The sequence below is a fragment of the Notothenia coriiceps genome, unplaced genomic scaffold (assembly GCF_000735185.1).
Source record: "Notothenia coriiceps isolate Sejong01 unplaced genomic scaffold, NC01 NC01_scaffold00026225, whole genome shotgun sequence".
In the NCBI taxonomy this organism is placed as follows: Eukaryota; Metazoa; Chordata; class Actinopteri; order Perciformes; family Nototheniidae; genus Notothenia; species Notothenia coriiceps.
In genome coordinates this window covers 641,961-664,982 of record NW_011358926.1, presented here as the reverse complement: position 1 = coordinate 664,982, position 23,022 = coordinate 641,961, and the positions used below count along the sequence as shown (strand labels likewise).

The 23,022-nt window shown below is 39.1% G+C and overlaps 1 protein-coding gene and 1 long non-coding RNA gene across 5 annotated transcripts; one reads left to right on the top strand and one right to left on the bottom strand.

The window, feature by feature from the left end:
• Positions 1 to 3,149: 3,149 nt before the first annotated feature.
• Positions 3,150 to 21,987, top strand: fas (Fas cell surface death receptor). Of its 4 annotated transcripts, none has more exons than XM_010784183.1 (9): positions 3,150 to 3,797; positions 17,667 to 17,755; positions 18,585 to 18,719; positions 18,832 to 18,946; positions 19,116 to 19,183; positions 19,272 to 19,373; positions 19,816 to 19,850; positions 20,177 to 20,195; positions 20,786 to 21,987. In XM_010784183.1, exons 1-9 carry the CDS (start codon positions 3,769 to 3,771, stop codon positions 21,061 to 21,063), a joined length of 870 nt encoding a protein of 289 aa, XP_010782485.1. In that variant the 5' UTR covers positions 3,150 to 3,768; the 3' UTR covers positions 21,064 to 21,987. The 4 variants fall into 4 exon arrangements, with proteins under 4 accessions (XP_010782485.1, XP_010782487.1, XP_010782486.1 ...); XM_010784185.1 differs by lacking the exon at positions 3,150 to 3,797 and adding an exon at positions 16,880 to 17,125 and having other exon boundaries at positions 19,363 to 19,373; positions 20,786 to 20,926; XM_010784184.1 differs by lacking the exon at positions 3,150 to 3,797 and adding an exon at positions 16,881 to 17,001 and having other exon boundaries at positions 20,786 to 21,986.
• LOC104956662 (uncharacterized) lies at positions 21,082 to 22,681 on the bottom strand. Its single transcript, XR_799578.1, has 2 exons — positions 22,132 to 22,681; positions 21,082 to 22,100 (listed from the first exon to the last, which is right to left on the bottom strand). It is a non-coding gene; the product is annotated as an uncharacterized lncRNA (long non-coding RNA).
• Positions 22,682 to 23,022: the final 341 nt, after the last annotated feature.

Genomic DNA, 23,022 nt, shown 5'->3' with positions numbered 1-23,022 from the left:
AAAGCAGGTTGTCGTTGCTGCTGTAGCTGTTTGAACAGTGACTTCCTGCTTTAAAGGTCAGCGCTGCAAATAGCGGGTGGGACCTGAGGTAGGGAAGTGATGGAAGGATTATTATTAAAAGTTCAACTGAGGCTGAATAGCAAACTTCAAACAAATAAGTGACTCAAGCAGGGAGCTGAGCATTTACACTACTTTAATGTCAATGAGGAAAAAGCTAATCTTTTTATCTTAGCAACTGTTTGCTTTTATTCATACTTGACGGCTAATTGAATGAGCTCTTATTTTTATGCATAACCCTTTTGCGTAGCTATTTTTTAGTAACTTCTTGATTTGATTTAAGAGCTAACTGACTTCTGAACTCTCATAAAAAGAGTGAAAAGCTGCCTGACCTCATGCCAAACAGCAGTGTTGCATGCAGAGTGGCCGCTGATGGTTAATCAAGGCGTTCTCCACATGAAATGAGCAGAGGAAGGAAAAGGCTAGCAGCCCAGGAGGGAGGAGCGCGAGGCCTCGGGTAGCCGGAGCCTGCTCTGCTCCAAGGCTCCCCAAGTGAAAGAGTAACAGGATTAACGACCATGTCACTGTGATAGCAGAGCAAAGAGTGGCAAGACCCTGGCTAAAGCATGGCCCTAAGTCTCCTGATAATAAAATAAAGTATGAATTAAACATACATATATAAAAAAAGATTCCACCCCCCAGAGGCAGGCAGTCACATAATCCCCCTCTGCTCTATTAAGACTCGGTCCTCGGCTCTTTCGTGTTGATAGAGACATCAAAGCCAAACCAGTGCAGTGTCAAATGAGACAGGCAGCAGTCGCAGGGGCCCGGCTGTAATTGGCTGAGCTGAGGAGGAGGGAGAGACTGGAAGATTAATAATGAATGTGCTGTGTGGAGAGAGACCAGAGAGAGATGCCTCGGCTCTCCACAAGCAGGCAAGACTGAAGTGGGCTGACTTCAGTGGAGCTCTAGAGTCCACATCTTTAGCTTTTGATTGCCCTCCTCATCACACACAGACACAGCAGCATCTGAAATATTAATCTAATCAATATACTGCTTCATTTGTATGTCTCGAGCACCAAGTTTGTTAGATTTTTCTGCATCAATCACCTCTCTAGATGAGACTAAACTGTAGAAATGAGATTTGGATGGAGAAATGTTTACTTTGGTATATTTTCATTTTAGTTTACCTCTAAAAAGTGGGTCAGATATTATACATCCACTTCTTGGAAGAAATGTGATGTTAGTAGATGATAGAAACCCATTCCCAAAAGAGAAAAGACACTTAAGATATGTTTTTATTCTACATTCGTTGAAATTGTAATAAAGATCTAGAGATTATATGCCAACCCTTTTGAGATCAAAGGTCAAAGATATGAGATGCTAGGTGTGGTTAGTCTTGCTCTTAAAGTGGTAACATGTAATGGCATATTCATTTCAATCAGAAGCAAATCTGCAAAAAATCGTTGTGGAGCTCAACTTTCTTAGTTTGACCAAACTCGGAAAATACGGCCATTACCCAATTGACCGTTGATGGAGAGCAAGAGAGTCCAAGTCGTGGCAGCTATATGTAGCATTTTAGCTTTGTTGCACTATTAACTTGTGTTGACCTTCTGTCATCAAGAGATTTATGGTTGTTTGGTTGCTGTGCTGATGTTTGATAAGTAGTTTGGTCTACTGATAGCTATCGAGACGGAAGTCAGTGGTGCAAAAAGGCCACAGTGTGTAAACGTTTTGCCCGTTAGCAGCCACACTTTATTTTCCATTTTAAATAACTGTCATTGAACACAACAGTAAACAACAAACAAAAGTAGGGCTGCAACTAATGATTACATCAATTTTTGATGATTCTGACAATTCTCAGGTGGATTAAAAGTTAGGGCTATAACATGTCCATCCCAGTTGCTCAAAGTCCAAAGTGATGTTTTTAAATGTGCTGTTTGTCTAAAACTAAATATGCTTAGTTTAATATGATATAGTCAGAAAAGCAGGAAATATAATTGTTCAGCTTTTTATGAAATGCCAGAGGTAGGTTAGCATCTCCAGGAGCTGTTATGACTGACTGGAGCTAGCCTGAGTGGAGAGTTAGCAGTTAGCTTTCCATTGCTAACAACAGGTTTCCAACCAACTAGCCATGTGTTATCAATGATCAAACAATGGTTTTCTCCTTAACCAAACCATGTATTTGTGTTACATATGTGTTCCTATCTTATTGAAAAGGCTGTTAAGTTGTTTGGAAACATAATTTTGTAGAGATACATGTAGGGTCGTCCTGCGATGACGTTACCAGTCTTACAGAACCAAATATTTTGCAAAATGCAAAGATTAACTTTGCTTTATCCATTTCTGGTTGGTGGTTGTTTGTCTCTTACTTCAAAGGCTCATAATTGCGATTTACTATCTTAAAATATTGATTTAGCATGTATCATCTATCACTACTCCTCTTTCGTTGCCTTTTTCTGGCAGTGATGGCCATCATTAGGCAATGTATCCTACTGTGAAAAGACAAAAAAAAGCCAACACCAAAATATAGAGATTTAAGCATAGTATTATGGCCAAATGAGGGGATGGGGGGTCAGTCTGGCCTACAAAGAGAAGATAAGCCCAAGCTGGTAACCCCATTTCCATTCCATCTGTTGGTAGCAGTTGTAGAGCATGGCTGCACTCACCAGGACCTGGCAACCCATCCCCCAAGCCCTCTTTCTCTGGCTGACTGCACAGCTGTGTTGCGTTTGGATTAGGCCAAGAATAAAACAGGAAGTAGAAATTAAACAAAAGCTTAAACACACACACACAGAAACACACACTCTCACACAGGCAGTGTAAGTTACCAAAGAGTCAGCAGCAGCAGCAGTGCGAGTGACAGCCAGCGGAAAAAGTGCACACACCCACACGTGTAGACCATCGTACACACAAATATACTACAGCATGAACAAAGTCATACTCTGCCTCCCAGAGACTCACATGAGCACAGCCAGGACCACAGGCATACCATTTCTCTGTGCCCACACTCATGCTCACACATATGGTCGTTTTACATGCTAAGTGCCTCTCTGCCTCGCCTCCATCTTCATGGTGGTCTGAGTAAAAACTAGCAAACACGCTCAGTCTTTGAGCATGCCAGTGTAATGTTGCTAATTAAGTAATGAGATGAGACACAAACATGTTTATATTCATAACTTTGAATGAGATAAAGACAGCATAACTAGCTCTGGTTCCTAATGCATTCAGTCTGATTACCATCAACGTCCGGAGATGTAGAAACTTAAATCTTGCACATACAAAAAAAGAAAAATCACTTATTTAAAGCTTGAATCCCATCCAGCACTTGTTTAAAGTAGACCAGGATGAATATTAACACATATTGCTTTCATCAGCATATTGTCAAAGGTATATTGTAGTTTAAGTTATTGCTTTTAATGTAAGAATCTCTTTTACATCAAACTTCATGAATACTTTATAGTTAAAGCAGCAAAAGAATCATTGTGGTTTGACACAAAATAAATCAAAGTCTGCTTATGAATGAACCACCTAAACAGCATAAATCCGAGTCCAACCTTAATAAGAATACATTAGGTGTTGGATATTATTACTTAGGTGTCCTTGTATAACTTTGGAGCTCTTAAAAGCGTTATTATTTTCACTGCTGTAAACTTGTTTCAACTTTCAGCCAATCCTCTTTTTGTGTGCAATGCACCAAAATAGCCGTGGCGACAGCACAAAGGAACTATGGTGAATGAATGAGGAAGTGGAATTGGGAAGGAGAAGGACATGTTTGGAAACACATACGTAGCTGCATGGTACGTATACATGAAGAAGCACAGACTTACTAGCTGGCAAGGTGCATAAGATAGAAATCCATTAAAGTGCTTCTCGTCATGAGTTGGACCAAATGTTAATGAATATACGGTAAATGTTTTCAGATGTTATTTTTACTGTCAAGACCTGAGTCAACTAATGAGTCACACCAGCTCTGTTTTCCTGTGTGTGTGTGTGTGTGTGTGTGTGTGTGTGTGTGTGTGTGTGTGTGTGTGTGTGTGTGTGTGTGTGTGTGTGTGTGTGTGTGTTTGTGTTTGTTGACATGCATATGCCAGCATACTTGTCAGTCTGTCTGTGTTTATGTGTGTCTTCATGAATAAGAGGCTCACATGGAAACTGTTACTGTATTGCTGTTGCTGCAACACACACACACACACACACACACACACACACACACACACACACACACACACACACACACACACACACACACACACACACACACACATGCTGGTGCAAGTGCTTATTGTTTCTATGTGATCAATGAAGAGCGCATATGTGTCCATTGTACTGAAATGCATAGCCTCAGGCCCAAAACATGGACAAATGAGCTTTACGATGGCGCTCTTCATACAGGCAGATTAGCATACGTGCACACACACATTTTCTACAACAGGAACCTGCTTTGTGTTCAAGTAACCCAGTTTTGAAAAGTGCTCGTGCTGCAGGGCTTATATGTCTCATATTGTTTTAAATCTGTGTGTATTTGAAAATGTACGTTCATACAGCAGAGTTTTTGTGCATTTATCAGACTTTGACAGGCTCTCTGTTCTCCACCTGACTTTTACCCTGAAATCTTAGAGCGGGTGTAATCCTTCCCCCGAGCCTCCTCCTTCTCCTCCTCCTCGCTCGCTTCCCTCTCCTCATCTAGTGTCACCATGAGGGTAATATGAGGCATATGGCTGCTGATGACAGTCGCTAATCCTCACGCTGATGACTGATAGTTGCTCGCACACTCCTCATCCCCATCTCATACTTATATACCAAGAACAAGGGGGGAGACGCAAGCTTGTCGGCTGATACTCTTTACTCAGCCTCCGAGTCCCTGCGCTCTCTTCCAGCTGAGAGTCATTATCTGAAATGACTGATGCGAGAGCGGCTGATGGACAAGAGAGATATTAGTGTTTGTGCTGGAGAATAAAAGTTATAAATGGTAGTGCAAGCTTTCAAAGTTTGAGAGGTGAGAAATTGCGTTTGGTTTTTATAACCTTTTTTTATCTTGAGAGTTGTAAGTGATCCAAACTCTGGACAAACTTGAATTGTTGTTCAATTGTATTTGTTACAAACACAGTGACTCTCGATTGGTCACCTTCAGCTAATGATGCATCCAGAGACCGGTGTGCAACTTTCTGCAGTTTCAGTCTTCCAGTGGTAGCTGTGTTTCCATCTGCCTGTTCTTTTTTGCACCCTTTCAATTTGCAAAAATAGTTAGCTGAGGTTAAACATTTTTTTTAAAAGGTACAAATGAAAGTGTGCCTAAGTGTATTGGAAACAAAATCAGCAAATAAACGTTAAACTACACTGAATCTTTCTTTCCACTAAATGGACTATGGCTTTTAAAGGACTAAGAGCTCTTTTTAAAGCCATTGTCCATTTGGCTATAATTTAGTTTTTTCCCACTGCTTTTTTGTTCCCCTCTTCCAGATTTTATGGTAAAATAAGCTAACAAAAAAACTAAAGTCTCAAGCTATTCCTTTGAACATGTGGATAAGAATGGGTTTAAAAAACCAACCAATAGTTGACACCCTAGACCGGCAGAGCTACAGCAACCGAGATAGTACGCGATGAGATAAGAATATTTAAGTTTGTATTTTTGTGTTTTGGTCTTGTGTAAACCAAAGGGTCTTTACCATCTTGTCTGCAAATGTTTAGGGATAAATCTATTTTGGAGACAAATTGGCAATGGACATTTCTGGTGTGTGAATGTACATTCTTGTACAAACAAGTGACATTTTCTGGAGGACTAGTGGATGTCAGTCACGAGAGTGGGTCCATCCTCTCATTTAGAGGCTGCCAGTCAGCCAGCCACTCAACCAGCCCTGCAACCAGCCAGCCAGAGCTTTTTAAAGGGCCTGTGATTTGACACAATCCCGTGGGGGGGAGAAGGGGGGATTAGGATTAGCAGCTGTTTCCCCTCAAACACTGAGAAGATACGCTATAGCTACACCACGCTGATGGCAAATTAATAGATGAATAGAACATGTGTGCGTCGTCTCAGATAATGTGCTGAAGCTCCCCATTTCATAAATAGCGAAGAAGGTGTCCTTTTTCTGAACCCGGCCTGGTGGATCTGCTGTCACACACATACTGAGTAGCAGGGAGGGAAGCAAAGGCATATTGCAGCCGTGAGAAAGGTTTAAAACATCATCACTTTAATCTGAGAGCACAAAGCCAGCTACAGATTATGCTTCTGCCTCTCAAACGAATCTGCAGCAGATCCGGTTTACATGACCCCCGCTAACACCCTCAGAGACAGGGGCTTTTAACCCCAAACAAACACTGATAGCAGGCGGGCATCAAATGAAACACACAGCGAGCACACACATCCATGCCATGCACATGTACCCACACACAGCATCTCAAAACACACACAGAGGACACCCATAGCACATGCTCAAAGAGGTAGACAATAACAGATAAACACACAGGCTTATGTCAGTTCCACTTGCATCCATTTCAGGCTATTAAAGAAGACACAAAAAGCCCAAACTGTTGCGTGGCTAACAGGTTTTGAGGTAAAAATTAAGAGGCAGCACACATTAGGACCATCCCTGCTGTCACAGCGAACACCTGTAGTGAGGACACTGCTGTGATGCTGTCAAAACAAAAAGGGCACAAATGCAAGTGTGAATTATCAAAAGATTTTCATCAGGATCATAGAGAAAAGTTCTAAAAATGAGAAACTCCTCCGCTGCTGACCTTGTGTGAACCTGTATTAAAGGAGCTGAAGCACCCTGATGTAACACACCAGAATAATTTTTTACTCTTTTAAACTGGAGCACCAACCACACAATTAGCTGCCTGTGAGTTAATGACTAGTCTTCTCTATCGCTTGTTAAAAAATAACCAAAGGCCACATTGAATGCAGAAAGAACCCATTCGTATTCCTGTCAGGCATTTCTGTCCAACTATTTCAACTCAAAAGATTGAAATACTCTGTGTAATTTACAATATTTTCTTTTTAAAAAGCTGTCTCATTTATATTTGATAGGCAATATGCATAATGTAAAGCTATCTACATTGAAGTAGAACGTAACCTTTGCTAAGGAGAGACATGCAAGAGTGTGCAAATGGGACAAGGGAGGATTCCGGATATGGGAGAGAAAAACAATATTAAAATTGAGCGAATTTCGACGGCGGTTCGCCACAATACACTTGAGACCTGGTGGATGAGTCAGAGAGGAGATGGCCATGTCAAAGAAAATTGCGAAAGAAAAAGAAGGAAGGTGGGAGTTGGTAAGCCCAAGTAGCATTTTGTTTGACCTTTGCTCTTCATTTTGAGCTCAGAGAAGACAATTATTTCATCAATGTCAGTATATCTGAGTCAGCCACTGGAGCACCACAGCTCATGGAAAACGTATCCTCCGGCGTGACAAGGTTGTGTTTTTCCTTTGCCAGTTTCTGCCCAACACTTCAGTAAGCCTCATTCTAATTGGTCCCACTCCCACTCCAATTTATTTTTTTAAATTTTTTTTATTTTTTTTCACACTTTACGATTGCAAAGCTTAACCACTTAAACCGCATGGAAAATGTACACACACCCTTAAATAACGGTGACGCGCGGGCACGTGTGTGCGAGTGTATGTGTATGAGAGTGAAAGAGGGAGAAAGAGAGAGGTAAATTAAGTTTTGAGTGAGAGCACACCCTGATGTTTCCTGTCCCCAAATGTGGGCATTACACATATAGTGTGTGTGTGTGTGTGTGTATGTGTTTGGAAACCTCAGTTCTCCAGGTGTACATTTCCATTTTTGACATCTAACACATGACATGAAAATGTGCAATCAGCTACGGAAGTCTATGTTTTCAAAAAATGCAGATATATTTAAAATACATTTCAGTGCAACCACACACATAGATCACATACATTGTCAGTTAAAGTGCAACTTAGTTTCTGCGTGTGCTCCAGTACAATTCACATAAATCATGACAAGAGGACATTTCTTAAAGCCCCCATATGTTCATATCTGCAACATACAAACCCAGATTTGATAAGACTGAATAAAAAGCATCAAACACACATTCAGTTTCAGCTCTCATCTCTAGATGTCTTACATGTCCTGATGCAATACAGGAGACAGAAACATGTCATTTCACATAATCTAACATCATGCACTTTCACCCATGACTTCCATCAGATAGAAATTGACAAAGAGCTGAGGTTTCATGTCTGTTCACTTCCTCTGTGATTTCTAGTGAGAGGGTGTGCACTGCACGCATGTTACTGTGTGTGATAGAGTGAAAAAGAAAGGCCCCTATCTGTGCTTGAACACTCACCGTTACCACAAATAAGTGAGTGTGATTCATCACTTCCTTCCTATTAAGCACAAGCAGTGCAAGAGTGGAGGGTGTAAACCAAACGCTTCAGTTCAGAGCGCCACTTTCTCCGCCCCTCTGCACATACAGTATGCACTACTATTGCATGCACCTGCACATCTCTATTTGTTGCTATATGTATGGCTGCTCCATTTAAAGTCGACCAATTGATGGTTTTGGTCATGTTTCCATTCTCAATAACTTTTGTTTCAAGAAACTTCTGTTCACATCTCTGTTAAACCCAAGATTCAAACTATCGCTTTAGCATGATTCTTTGTGGAGCAACTGAGTTCTACAGAGCTGTTAATTATACCAATTAAAACATTTGATTGAGTTTTATTAGAATCTGAATATATGTTGTGGATGACAGCCCCAACAAAATGCTTGTTTTTACTTGATATAATGTGCATTTACTATGTATAGGTCAACTTTTCTAAACATTTAAGTATTTACATGTCCGAAGCGTCTTTGCATGCGTTTTTGTGTGTGTGTGTGTGTTTGTGAACGTGCAGTATGTGTTGTGTGTGACAGGGCCTCCAAAAAGTTCTGCTCTCGACCTCTGGTGCCATCTGCCAGTGACAGGGCAGAAATGCAAATCAGATGCAGGCAGATAATACACCATGCTCGCTCCCTCCATTAGAGCAGCCTACAGAAATAAAGTAGGTCAGACAGACCAGCAGCCAGCTGTGTGTGTGTGTATGTGTGTGTGTAATAAGGCACATGCGCCTCTCTTTGTGTGGGGAGACAGCTATACATGTGTGTGTGGGGGATGGGTTTCCAGTTAGCTCTCAGGGTTCATAATATCCGTTCTTGTGATGCTGCACACTAAGTAACATATAGACAAACAGCAGCTCATCCAGTCAGCACTCCTTCAAAGATTTCAGACAGAGAAGGCACTTCTAGACTGTTCTAGACGGGGCAAAGGAGCTGGATGACAGAGAAAGGCTCTTATCTGAGGCTGAAATTAGCCACAGCCAGAGCGCAACTGATAGGGAGCGTATTAAACTCTTGAAAACGAACCACCCGGGAGGGTGATGCAACGCAGAGGCAACGCTGGCGTAATGCAGACAGATGCGTCCTCCTCTCATATCGCTGCGACGCCTCTGAATTATGAATGAGGCCCTGTGCACCTCTTCAATGCAAAAGCCTCTCCTCTTCATGCTCACAATATACTGTTTGTTTTCTTTAATGCACTCATAGCAGCTACCGATTGTCTTTGTTGGTTGTGCTAAGAAACCTAAATAGAGGTTAACAAAGTATTTGAATCCCCTTTTGTCTGAGGACAGTGATGCAGTGCACAAAGCAGATGGCATATAGGTGCTTATTGAAGACAATTAGATTAGTTGCTATGAATTTCACGACCTGAACTGATTTATGATTTAAAGGGATACATTAATGTTTGGTCTATTAGTTTAAAGCTACAGCTTTGTGTCCCTTTAATGGTTGATTGTGTCACAGCCCCTTTTTCTAATTGTGTATTGTTTCAAAAATGCATGCCATACTTAAACACATACTGTAGACATGCTTTGTTTGCCTAAAATACTTGATATGTCTTTCATAAATTCACACAGCCTATCACTGGTTTTAAATCTGCTATTGTCAGAAAATAAATCTAGACTGAAACTGTTTTGTAGCGTTTATACGTTTCTTGAACTCATTCTATTTGATAAATAAGGAGGAATATGAATTGAATAATAAATGACTGTGCCTTTCAGAATCATTTCAAACGAGGGCCTTCTATTTATAGGTGCTCAAACATTTCCTTCTTCAGCTAACTTTCTTTCTTCCTCCAACTGATTTCAGGCCCAGATTGTGAATTTGGTCACAAGGGAGGGTCAATGATTCTCGTTTCCTGCAGTTTGGTCCTCTTTAACCAAATGACTCTCCACTCCCTGAATTCTTTCAAGTTCCTCTGAGATATCCGCAGCCGCTTGTGTATCAGATTGGTGTGTGTGTGTGTGTGTGTGTGTGTGTGTGTGTGTGTGTGTGTGTGTGTGTGTGTGTGTGTGTGTGTGCTTACACCAGTTCATAATGGACATGTGTGCAGTGTGGCATGTGTCTGTAGGCATGTGAGTGTGATGCATGAAGTTAGACGAAAAGGTGACATGAGATGAAAAGGTTAATATTTTCCAGGCTGGTGGGTGGGAGGTGATAGCTATGTGTGTTCATGTGTGTGAGCGCAATGTGTATGCATGTGTGTTTGATTACACATTTATGTGTATTTTCTGTGTGGGTGAGAGAGAAAAGATTCATGTAAAATGCTGCTCTGTTCTTTGAAAAGTCGATTCACTTATGCTACAAGAGATGTATAAATTGGATATGCTGAAAAACGTTCAGATCTCAAAACACATTTCGTTTTTTGTGGAAAATAAACTAAAATGTCAGACATTTTTCAAGAATTCAAACTCGTTTCTCATAAACTATTGCCCTTGAAAAAAAGTCTGAGGCATGTATATGTGATTGTCTGTCACCGTCTTTTGATTTTAGTCATGTCCTCAGTAAAAGTCAGATTATGTAGATCAATGTTGCCCAACTTTTCTGTACCAACTGTACAGATTAACTCAAGTACCTCTTTAAACAGCCCCACCTCTCATGTTCCAAATGTTGCACTATACAAAGATATCATGTTTTTCTGCATACCTTTGCACCTAATTCATTTTTAGGAGGTTTTATTGCAATTGCATTTGTTGGCCTACTATCAATTGATGGAGCAAAAGCGCTTACAGCATATCATTTAGTCTATGTTTTATTCAATAATTATTCCAACTTTTAAACCATTACTAAACTATTTATATTATATACTATTTTTGAGCTCTGGAATTCATTTGTGAAGAAAGCAGGTTCATTTGAACACACTCTCAATTGTGTGTTAGAATCATTATGTGGATATATATTTTTCAAATAAAACGTTTTTTTCTAATCAATTTCTTTCTCCACACACTTACCACATAGGCTCAACCCAGCCAAAGTGAGCCGAGTAGTTGCAGAACAAGTTGGACATTTCTGATGAGGATTCAAAGTTACCAGCTGAGCTTAGGTTAAATGGATGGCTCGGATGTGATAAAGAAACATGTACCCTACCAGCACAGGACAATATTATATAGGGCTACAGCTGTGGAATGGTGGTGGCAGCAAAATGTTCTTTACCCACCTAAAGAAAGCAATGTTAGTTTAAGTGTACCCTATTTTTACCATAGTTTTATCATTGTACCTTGCCGTCAGACAACCCTTCAGACTCACGCGGTTTCTTCAAAGCCAAAAAATCAGATATTTTATCTTGCAGGACACAGAAGTTAATGTTTTTGCCGTGGCCTCATCGGTAAGTTGGCTTTTGTTATAGTGTGACTTTGGTGATTCTGAACTAACTCTCACAATAACTACAAACAAACTGACCGATCGAGGCATGTTCTGCGAGGGTAAACCACAACTTTTTTCAAAGAAGCTTTAAAGACAGCATGATGGATATAATGTCTGCAGTAATTCTCAGTTTTTCGGAGCTAGAGTGTGCTAACCACTATTTTCTGTAGATAATAAAGTGACTATAGATAAGTGCCTCATACAACCCCACTTGAAATATTCAAACCATAGAACCATGAGGACAACAGACATATACAACATTCACATATTCTGCATGAGCATGGACACAGAAATTAGAGATTGGTTATTTGAGGGTTCAGACCATTTCATATAATAGACAAAAGCCTGGACTCACTCAGAGGACACAGAGGACAGGTAAAGGACAGGACAGGCAGGGCTGGACTTAGTTTGGCCTGACCTACAGGCTGAGCCCAGATTCTCACTATGGCCGCTCTGTTCTGGTTAAGTCCCTAACCGGATTTTCAATACCACAGTCCCAATAAATCCATCTCTGTGGGACATTCAACCGGCATTATGCTTGTCTTTTCCTCTGTGCTGCGAAAAGCGCTGAACACAGACATCCAATCTGCACTCCTCTCCATTGTCTTCCCCAGCAGACAGCCCAGTGAAGTAATGCTCTCGGCCAAATCCCCCCTCCATGTGCAGACGCAGCCTCCCTTGCCCACAGATGCGCTCAGCTCTAATTAGGCAGACCGCTGGACGTGTTGCGGGGGGGGGGAAATCTCTCTGCACAGACATATCGTCTAGTGGCAGCTTCACAGATTTACGTCTTTTCATCTAGTTTATGTGCATGTGTATAAGCTGCTGCTATGGGAGAGAAAGACGGAGAGATTTACGATTAAGTGATGAACACAATCCTAACTTTTAATGCATGGCACAAAACAGCACTCAAAGAAATGCATGGCTGTCAGTGTTTGTGTCCGTGCTGCAACATGTTACACTGCTTTACACAGCCCTGCCGCTTGTGCAGTTAGGGAGTGTACAGTATGCTTCAGATCTGCAGAAGTTGCTGAGTTCTCCCCTGAGACTTGCGTCATCAGCACAGAGGTTATTTCCTGTAGTTGAAGAGCAGCATGACTCTCTTCCTGTTCTGTGTGTGAAGAACCAGGTTTGTCCCCCGGTTCTCTCTTTACTGTACACAGGTTACGAGTTGCAGTTTGTTCACATACGTTTTTTGCTCTTTCATGCATTCATGATATCCCAAATAAAGATATTCCTGCCTGAATAATCCAATGACAAAGTTTCAGATTCTGAACACTGAAGGCCTCTTCAGCCTGGTTCTTTTTAGCTGAATGTTTTAGATATTCCATTAGAGGCAAAAAAGGGAAACCTGTTATATACACTTTATATAAAAGTGTTTTCGCACTTAGCTTTAACAAGTGACTTCTGTGATTCGATCTCAAGTGGAAAGCTTTATATAACACACCTTTTGATTCAATCTCACTGTCCTGCTCTATATGCAAATAAACACAGTCAGAAGCATAGACTGCATATAGATAAAGGTCAGGATTTTAGTTTAAAAATAAACAAAATTATGAATGGTGTGTAAACTGTGTACACCAAGTGACAATGATGATAGGCAGCTTTATTTTCTCTTCACCTCTCCACTTCTTAGCTGCGCTTGTGGGGGGAAACAAGAGAACAGAGGGAAAGCTTTTTTCATTTTCAAAGTCTTCGAAAAAGCGCTGCAGAATGAAATAGGAAACTCCTTTCATCATCTTTCAAGCTGTTGTAAATCACCTCTCTTTTTGAGGAACAGACACTCCTTTTGAGTAGACGCTCCTTAAATGTGGCCAAGGACACACTCGCATACACACTGCCAAAAGAATGTGGCCTTATGTAACCCAGACCACCTCTGAGGGATTCAGATCTCAATGTGTCTAAGGTGCACCTCCATTTGAGATCATATCCCAAAAGACACATGTTAATACCGAGTCAAAGAGGGCCAAAGTCGCAGCAGCATAGCTCCTTAACAATGAAAGAGTAAATATTGATTTCAAATTCACGGTTTCATGTGAAAACACATTAATCATGGTCATGGATTATGTCAAGATTAGCTGTAGGCCTAAAATATTGAGCTTGATGAAGAAGAAGCTCAACCTAAGGAAATATAGTGTACTATAGTGGGGATATATCAACATGGCACTGTCATGCATGTCGCAACATTACCAAATACTTGCTTGGTATTTAGAGTTTACACTGTTGTGACCCAATTTCTAGAACACAAAATGCATAACAGCATTAATGAACTACAGAATGCACGAGCATCACAACCAGTGAAGTCTCCTCTCTTTCTGTCTGGTGCTTCTTTTGCTCCAACAGAAGAGCTGTTAGCTTCCGCCTCCCTGACGCGTCTCCTCCCTCCTCTTCTGTGTCCCTGGGGGAGGCTTTGCAGCACAGTCCCTTCCAGCAGCTTCTTCCAAACAACAAAAACATTGTCTTATTTTATTTTGTTTCCCCCTCCATCTCAGTGGAGCTATTACTCTGCCTTATTCTGCATTTGACCTGGGGGCGATAGGAGGCGGAACACATTGGCCGAGGATGATAATGTCTTTCCAAATAGCTGAAATCTGCGAGCTGCACTTCTCCGCTGGTGGTTTTGACGTTATTTGGTTTCGTTGCAGTACAGCACAGTGGAAGAGAGAGTCGTACTCTTATTGCGGCCTATTGAAGCAGTGTTGTATGCTTTTTTCACATTAAGCATTAGCCCACTTACAAAAGAATGAGGCACCAAAATGAATGTGTTTGTACCAAGTCGATCATGTCCAACTCATCCACTTATTTATCCTGATTTAGGCCATTGGATTGACTCCCTAGATTTGAACTGTATGATCTCCATTTTATGTTAAAATCCTTCAAGGGAATTTTTATTCCGTTTTTATAGCTCATTTTGCAAACAGTTTCTTCTTTCAAAATACAAATACATTATAGTGAAAAGGCTGCAGAAATAAATTAAATGTTACAGGTTTTTTCTTTCTAAAACATGTAACCTTTAAACTCTGATTATATAGGGAAATAAATGCCAATATAAAAACGATCTACTTGCTAAATGCTCTGTTAGTAGGTGCTGTGTGTAAGTACTTAGGCTCAGTGCTAGTTTGAGCTATATCATGCTAGCATGTTAACAATGACAATGTTAGTGTTTAGCCTATAATGTTTTTCAGCTTCACTATCTGAGTTGAACTTGTTAGCATGCTTACATTTGCTGTTTAGCACAAACATAAAGCTGAGATGGATGAGAATATTTTTTGTTTTGCACTTATTTATTCATACATTTAGGATAAATTAAATTCTGACCAGGTGATAGCATTAGTTGCGTATAAAGTTAACCTCACACCAGGACCAGAAGACAAGTTAGTGAATCGTCTTCATTCTCTGGGGACCAAAGTGGTGGAATGGCCATGTGACCAACATTTCAATAGTGCCATTCTATAACTTAAAAAACTGAATTCGGGATTTTTTTTAAACAACACCTGTGTATGTGTATATGTGTGTGCGCGCACGTGCGTGTGCTCTCGGAGTTGGGGCCAAATGAGCAGGCATGCAGACTGGTACAAATCTGACACTGGGACTCACTGCGACTACAAAGGGCTGACATTTGATACACTTGCAAAAACAACCAAATCCCACAGGAGGTCTCCTTCAAGTTAAATTCTAATTCCCCATCCAAATACTGTTTTTCTTCACTTTTTTTCAAAGATAATTTTGCTGTTAACCGCACTTGGCAGAGATCAAACAAATATGGTGTTTTTTAAGCGTATGGGGCGGGGGTTGGAAGTACATTTTTTAGTGGCACAGACAGAAAGGATTCCCTGTAACAGAAAAAGGCTTGTATATAAGGAGCTTCATTACTCCACAAGGACTTTATGAATTAAGTTTATAAGGTAAAAAGACAGACATTTCATTTGTCATAACCATCAGCAGCAGTAGCAAACCCTTCAAGCCTTCATACTGAACCAAGAGCAATATCACCATCTAGTGGCCCAAATTGAGTTTAGCTAACATTTAAAAAAAAAAAACAGTCAAAGTAAGGCAATCTTCAAACCATAAGTAATGCTGACTTTGCATTCATTGTCAATTATTCGAAAGAAAAATGGAAAGAGCGTGTGTCCTTTTAACAGGAGCCGCACTATTGAGGTCACCGAGGACATGAGTTACATTGCTGGGTAGCTTAACCTACACAATTATATTATAGTATTAGTTGTTGTGTATTTTGTCTTAATAATCTAAACCTACAAAGAAACTATAAGACCTTGGAATAGTAGCCTACATTTATTTTCCTCCGAGTAGAAATATATAGTAGGATAAAATAGAAATACTTAAATAAATTAAAAGTATACTTATCTTAGAAATTGCACTTAGTTACAACTAGTGATGGAGAGATGAAGCCTTATGAAGCTTTGAAGCTTTCCAGCCAATTGGTTCGCAAAAGGATTCATCTCATGAGGTTTCATCATGGGCTTCATTTGAACACAAACCCCCTGTTGGTCAAAGTGTGTAAAACAGGCAGATTGGACATCTCAACAGTGTGCTGTATCTCATACCGAGTTCCCAATGAGTAAAGCCTTAGAATAACTCTAAACAACGAATATAAAATCATATTTTCATGTTAACAATATTGTTTTTATTCCAGTTGATTGTGATTGAAAAGCCTAAGGAGGCTGCTAAACATTGCAAAGAGGGATTTGTAATCCTTAATAATATTCATAAACTTAACCATGTTGTAGCCTGAGAAAGGCTAAACCATATCAAAGAATACATTTATTAACTACATTATCTAATTTAGCTGTAGCTTTATAAACAACAAAAAAGACGTATTGTTCAGTCGTGGAACCAGGGACCCTGCGTTCGTGAGTCAACTGCTTCCTAGTTGAGCCACAGCACACTGAAACACTCTACGATATTTATTCCTGTATTTATTCATTTATTTATTCATGTTTTTATTCCTACATTTATTTATGCTTGTATCTATTTATACTTATGACATGTTCCGACCTCTATATAAGTGAGGGTCTGAGGTCTTTTAATTCCATTCCATTCCATGGTTCTTATTATACATCCATGGGTATGAGGGTTCAACGGTTCAACCGATCGGAATCGCTTCCTAAAGCAGTCACGTGGTATCGACAGGCAGCGAGGCTTCGTTTGTCATCGATGACGTCACTGGTCCAAAACGATACAAGCCTCGATATATTCTTCACAAAAAGCTTCAACCGAAAGCAAACACTGAATCCCGCCTCCATAGTTTCACAGTAGGCAGTAGGGCGGTAAATGTAAGCAGGCGTTTACTTTTTAATTTGGTCACAACATTTTATAAAGATACAACATGAAGACAGCTGATTCAAGCAAGTTTCCTTCGTGGTTTTTCATCGTCGGTTTGGTTTCTCTTCGATCTGTGTAAGTTACCACAGAGAGGGCGTTTATGTATGCACCGATGTACAGGCGTTAAGTCGCTATAAAAAGGAGAGGTTCAGATCGATGTGTGTCACAACACCTGAGATCAAGATACGTAAAATCTAACTTTAAGGAAAGCGATTTTATTAAAACGTTATAATAGTTATAGGCCTACCGTTTTGAAATTGTGATAGACATATTGTTTTGTAATACTTTAGTTTCAGTTTTGTTTTTTGGTTCGCAGTCTTATATCCAGGTCAAAAGGAAAACAAAAATCAGTTGACCATACCGAACCACTGTTTCGCAATATATATACACAGCCTATAACACGAATGTTAAAATACAATTTGGCTACATATAAAGACGGAAGTGGACCACGTTCTTGGATATAAACACGTACAGTCTGAGGTTTCAGGAAGAAACGTTGCATCATTTTCCAAACGCTTATTTATGTTGTTTATTAAAGTGCTTTAAGAACAGCTCTATGAGAAAATGTGAAAATTAAGAAATGATTTTCAGATGTATGTATATGTTTTTTTTCCAGGGACTTGTCATCTGCTCTAAGGGAAACCCAGCAGTGTGTTGATGGCACGTATGATCACGAGGGTGTGACCTGTTGTCTGTGTGCTGCTGGTAAGTGTCAGGGGCTATATGCACACTTCATAGAAATATAATAATCAGGTTAAGGTTTAGCTGTTTCCTTTTTTTAAGGAGGTGGTTTATCTTGGATAAAATTGGATTCATAGCTCATTATATAATGAAGGACTATGTAGGACTAATATTTACTGAGCTACTTAAGATCCTGAATTAATAAATAAATCAATAATGTTTTTGAGGTCACTTTCACATTATAGGGCCTCAAGAAAAAGAGCAGGAAGTATGACCTTATTGTTTATTTTAATTTTTGATCTTCAATGAGACCAATGCAAACAAATGTCCTTTGCCTTGAATCTAAATAAATGACTATTGTAATCTGTATCAGATAGTTTGGACTCTAGACACAAAGCATCCCTGAGAAGAAATATATTTTGGCCCTTTACTTTAGAAACCAGCATTGTCTTTTGAAATCAATTATTTGACATACAGGAAACCAATGCAGTTGTCTAATCTCTTGTATTAGGACAACTGTTTAGATGTCACCACAAAGATTAGGCCCTTTTTTTCTATCTGGGGCCCCTATACATTATTTCTTGGCATAATTCTATTTCTGTTGTATTTTTTTAAATAGGCAGTTATTTGCTAAAATGTGTGTTAAATACAATTGTATGATGGGTAATGATAGTTCTTGTGTTGTTGGACACAGCACCTTAAGCTAAGCTAAGGACATTTCAATGTATTAGTGTCTGTTTTGCCATCAAAGAAGCTACAATACTAACTTACACTTGGTTTGCATATAGTGGGTGTGTAAATCATAAGCTGGCCGCATATATTTTCTTCTGGCTCATGTGTGTTAATGTTGTAGGTACGTTCGTGGAGAAGCACTGCACTGCTACGACTCCAATTGGAAAATGCACAAGCTGTAGAGAAAAGACATACAACAGTCACCCTAATTTCCAGGAATCCTGTGAGTCATGCACATCCTGCTCACAGCCCAATGGTAAAGACATAATGGGACATCACCGGACTTCACAGGGAAAATACAATTTGAAAGCAATGCAAAGTTATGTCAAAGTCTTTCTAATGTCTAATGTGTTTTACGGTCCTGTTAGCCAATCTAGAGTTGGATGTATCCTGCACCCGGGCCAGAGATGCAACGTGTCGATGCAAAAAGGATCACTTTTGCGGCAGTAAAGAAACCTGTATATTATGCTTCCCCTGTAAAGAGTAAGTTCTGATCCTTGTAATGTAAACTATAAGATTTACGAATAGCTTCTTAAAAGAAATGTCTGCAAAAACCTGTCACATGGTGGATTCCTTTTTCACAATAGGCTGACAGCATAATCCTTTAATGTTTTTTTTTTGTCTCTCATACTTGCTTTTATTTTGGTTCCAGATGTACTGAGGGTGTCAAAGTAGCCTGTACAGCCACCAATAACACAGTCTGCAGTGAGAAAACTGAAGGTATGCCATAGTTAGGCATTATTGCATTAGGGGGGGCTTCAATTATTACATTGCCATCTCATTTATTCATTGTGTCTTGTGTTTTCAGGGGGGAATACAACTGGGTTGATAGTTGGCCTAACTCTCTTATTTGTTTTAATAATTGTTATTGGACTTCTTGCATTCTTCTTCTGGATAAGAAAACGCAACCGTGAGTATTTCTACTACTTTACCACTATATGTAAAGACCAGCAGAGGGCACTAAAACAGTGTGTTTCTCAATAAAAATAGGAAAGCAAAGGAATAATACTAATGTTCACATTCTATTTCTTACATTTATTTTACATTTGTATATCAGCAGCATAACATTAAACATTGTCAAAGTGCTTGACAGAAGGGCTTTTCTTCTTTTCTTTTTTCACTTTTCAAGCACACCAGTTCAAATCCTAGCCTTGTTTCAAGTCCATCATAACTGGATACAATATATCCTTCTTAATTTGCTTTAATATGTTCTATTCTGTATAATTGTTTTGAGTCTTTAAGTCCAGTGCACTTCAAATTTAAATCAAGAAAGCTTCAGATTGAATTGCTGCTTTCGTATCTTTTTAACAATGTGTCTTGTTTTTTAAAATTATTTCTCTCACAATTGAAAGGAAATAATACCCCAGAGGAAGGAAGAAATGATTTGGTAAGCTATTCATCAATGTGATCTCTTTTGGTCCATTCATGAGATGTTTTGGCTTTGTCCTGTTTTAACTCACCTCAGCACACCTGTGCAGCACGTATGATGAACAATTTTCTGTCTCTTTTCTAATATTGGCAAAGCTGCCCCTTTCTGTAGGAGGTGCAGGTTAGTTTTCTGAAACCTTTGGTGTCCATGTTAGTGTGCTTGTTTTGTGTCTGTACTATTGTGACATAGAAATATTTGAAATCTGTAGTTGTAGTTGTATCGGTTTGTTATTTTATCAGAGTTGTAATTTGTTTCTTAACATTCATTCTTCTTCTGTTTCTCAGGAGATTCCGTCCCTTCAAAGTAAGAAAAACGTAATATTACAACAATATTAGAGATATAATTGCTATTTCTCTATGTTTTGAGTTTGTTAGAAGAAATAACTGCTTGATGGATAATCAGACTGGACTGACATTGATCATTATTCACTCGGATATTGTGTTAAAATCCAGGAAGCAGTGCAATGTATTAGTTGTCATGGCTAATGAAGTGATACGTCAATGTATTCCCACTTGGTATAATCTGTAGGTCGAATAACTAAAACCTGTAAATCTCATATACGCTATTTTGCCATTTCTTTGGTAACTTACCTGTTGCGTTTTTTATAGTTGTATTATTTGTTATGGCTCTTGCACAATCCTGCAGCTCTGATTGCCACGGGTGTTTTTTTTAAACCACTGTGTACTAGTACAAAACCAGACTTATCTGAGTAACTGGAGAGGTCTGAAATCAGGTTGGATTGCAGTATGGATTGTGCTTGATTTCCGTTTTACTTTGATACTTTTAAATCTTTAAAATCTTTAAATCAAAATGCCCATACAATTTCAATAAAGTTGTGATGATGTGTGTTGTGATTTGTTATAATAAGTGCCTTTTCCTTTGTTTCACGTTAGAACCACTTCTTGAGCGCAACCTGCCAGACATTGCAGAAATAATTGGATGGACGGATATGAAGGATGTTGCAACACGCAGCGGTATGCGAGACACTACTATTGAGAATTGTAAGCTGAACCACGTTGGTAACGCTCGGGAGCAGACACTCGAACTTCTACAGGAGTTTGTGCAGGAGAAGGGCAGTCAGGCCCAAACTACCTTGATCCAAACCCTGAAAAATAGTGGCAAAAGACGAATAGCAGAGAGGGTGGTTGCTAAATTAAATTCTTCTGCTTGAATTTGTTTTTTGTAAGCATTTTAAATATTTAAAGCGTTGGAATTTTTTTTGTATCAGTGTAGATGTTTACATGATGTAAGAGTGTATGTGTCCTCCTAACCCGAGTCTTTCTGTCTCTAGTTGAACTTTTTAAAAGGTGAATTTAAATAAAGGAAGTATCTGGCAAAAAAATATCTCCATGGAGAAAAGCCATGACCGTGAGAACGGCAAAAACAGAGTGTAGAAAAGCTGAACGCAGGTGGAGAAAAACAAATCTCCAAGTTCACTTGGAAAGATATAAAGAGAGACTATGCATCTATAATCAGGAAATAAAAAAGGCACGACAGTCTTTCTTGTCTGACATCATTACTAAAAATAAAAACAACTCACACGCCCTGTTTGCAACCGTCAACAGACTAACAAACCCCCCAGTGTCAGTAGCCTCTGAATTTCTATCCACCAGGGCCTGCAATGAATTTGCCTCCTTCTTCACGAACAAAATTATGAAAATCAGACAAGCAGTCAGTGCCTCTGTACCAGGTACAGCAAATGTTTTGTCCCTGTGTCCACCTAAAGTCAATTCAGACATCATGACACAATTCCGTCTGATAAATTATAAAGACCTGGAGGACATTATTCAACATCTGAAATCCTCCTCCTGCAGCCTCGATATTATTCCAACAGCATTGCTGGTTTTAAAGCACTAAATGTTTTAGGACCAAATTATATTAACGATTTCCTGCAAAAATCTGGAACAAACGGCCTGAATCCTGCAGGTCAGCTGCAACTGTTGATACTTTTAAATCTAGATGGAAAATGTATCTTTTTGAGGCTGCATTTGGATGAGGATTCAAACTGCAGTATGGCTTTTTGTATGTATTTTATACCTGTTGTGTTGATTTTATTATCTTTGCTTTTTAAATGCCTGTTTTTAAATGCCTTTGTATAATGTGCTTCCACTGTATTTGTTCTTAAATGTCTTTTATATTATTTTGTAAAGCACTTTGGGTTTGCCTTGCCTTGCCTTTAAAGTTTCGAGGAATCCTGTGAGCAACATGGTATTACAGGGGAACATTCATAATATATGATAAGTAGTTTATTCAATATAGAGTTAAGAGATCTTGCACCACTAATATTAGCAGTTGTTGGTATGAAATTGTTCAAAAAAGATTACTTTGCCTACTCAGAATTGTGCCTCTCTGTCAGTGTTGATGTAATGATGTTGGTCAAGCAGCTTGTGTATATTGTGCAATAAAACTCAATCCAAGTTTTATTATCAAAGTGTTACATCAATTTTGGTTTGTAATATGTTGTGAAATTATGACATGGCTATTTGAGATATTATAATAGATTTTTTGTAGAAACTGTCTCTAACTAATTTAAAACTGCAATACCACAGTACATCTTATATCCACTATTGCACTCTCTCAATATAAAAACACAGCTTCCCACAATTGTTTTATTATTATTATTATTAAGTAATTTGTGCTAAAGTGTGCTAAATCCTGATTATTCTCATATCTCTTTTCCTCTCCTGTACCCACATCCATGTTCCTGTGTCTAAATGTCTACCAATAAGTATTATTTTATGGGAACTAAGTCTTGAACTAGAGTGTAGGAATACTCTGTTACAAGTAAAAGTCCTGCATTAAAAATTGTACTCAAAGTTCTTACTATGCAAATTGCCCCATTTCACAATCATATACTGTGCAAATCGCATGTATTTATTATAATGATGGAGGTATTAATGTGTTTATCATAGCTGGTAAACGTGGAACTCATTTTAATTAGTTTATTTATTGCTGGGTAGCTTGTGAAATCAATCCAGGTGTAACTAATGTCACATTTTATATCATTAATCCATATCTGCAAAGTAACTGAAGGTTTAAAGTACATGTCATGGAGTAAAAGTAAAAATATTTACCTCTGAATTGTAGGTACAAGTACAAAGTTGCAGAAAATGGAGGTACTCTCATGTAA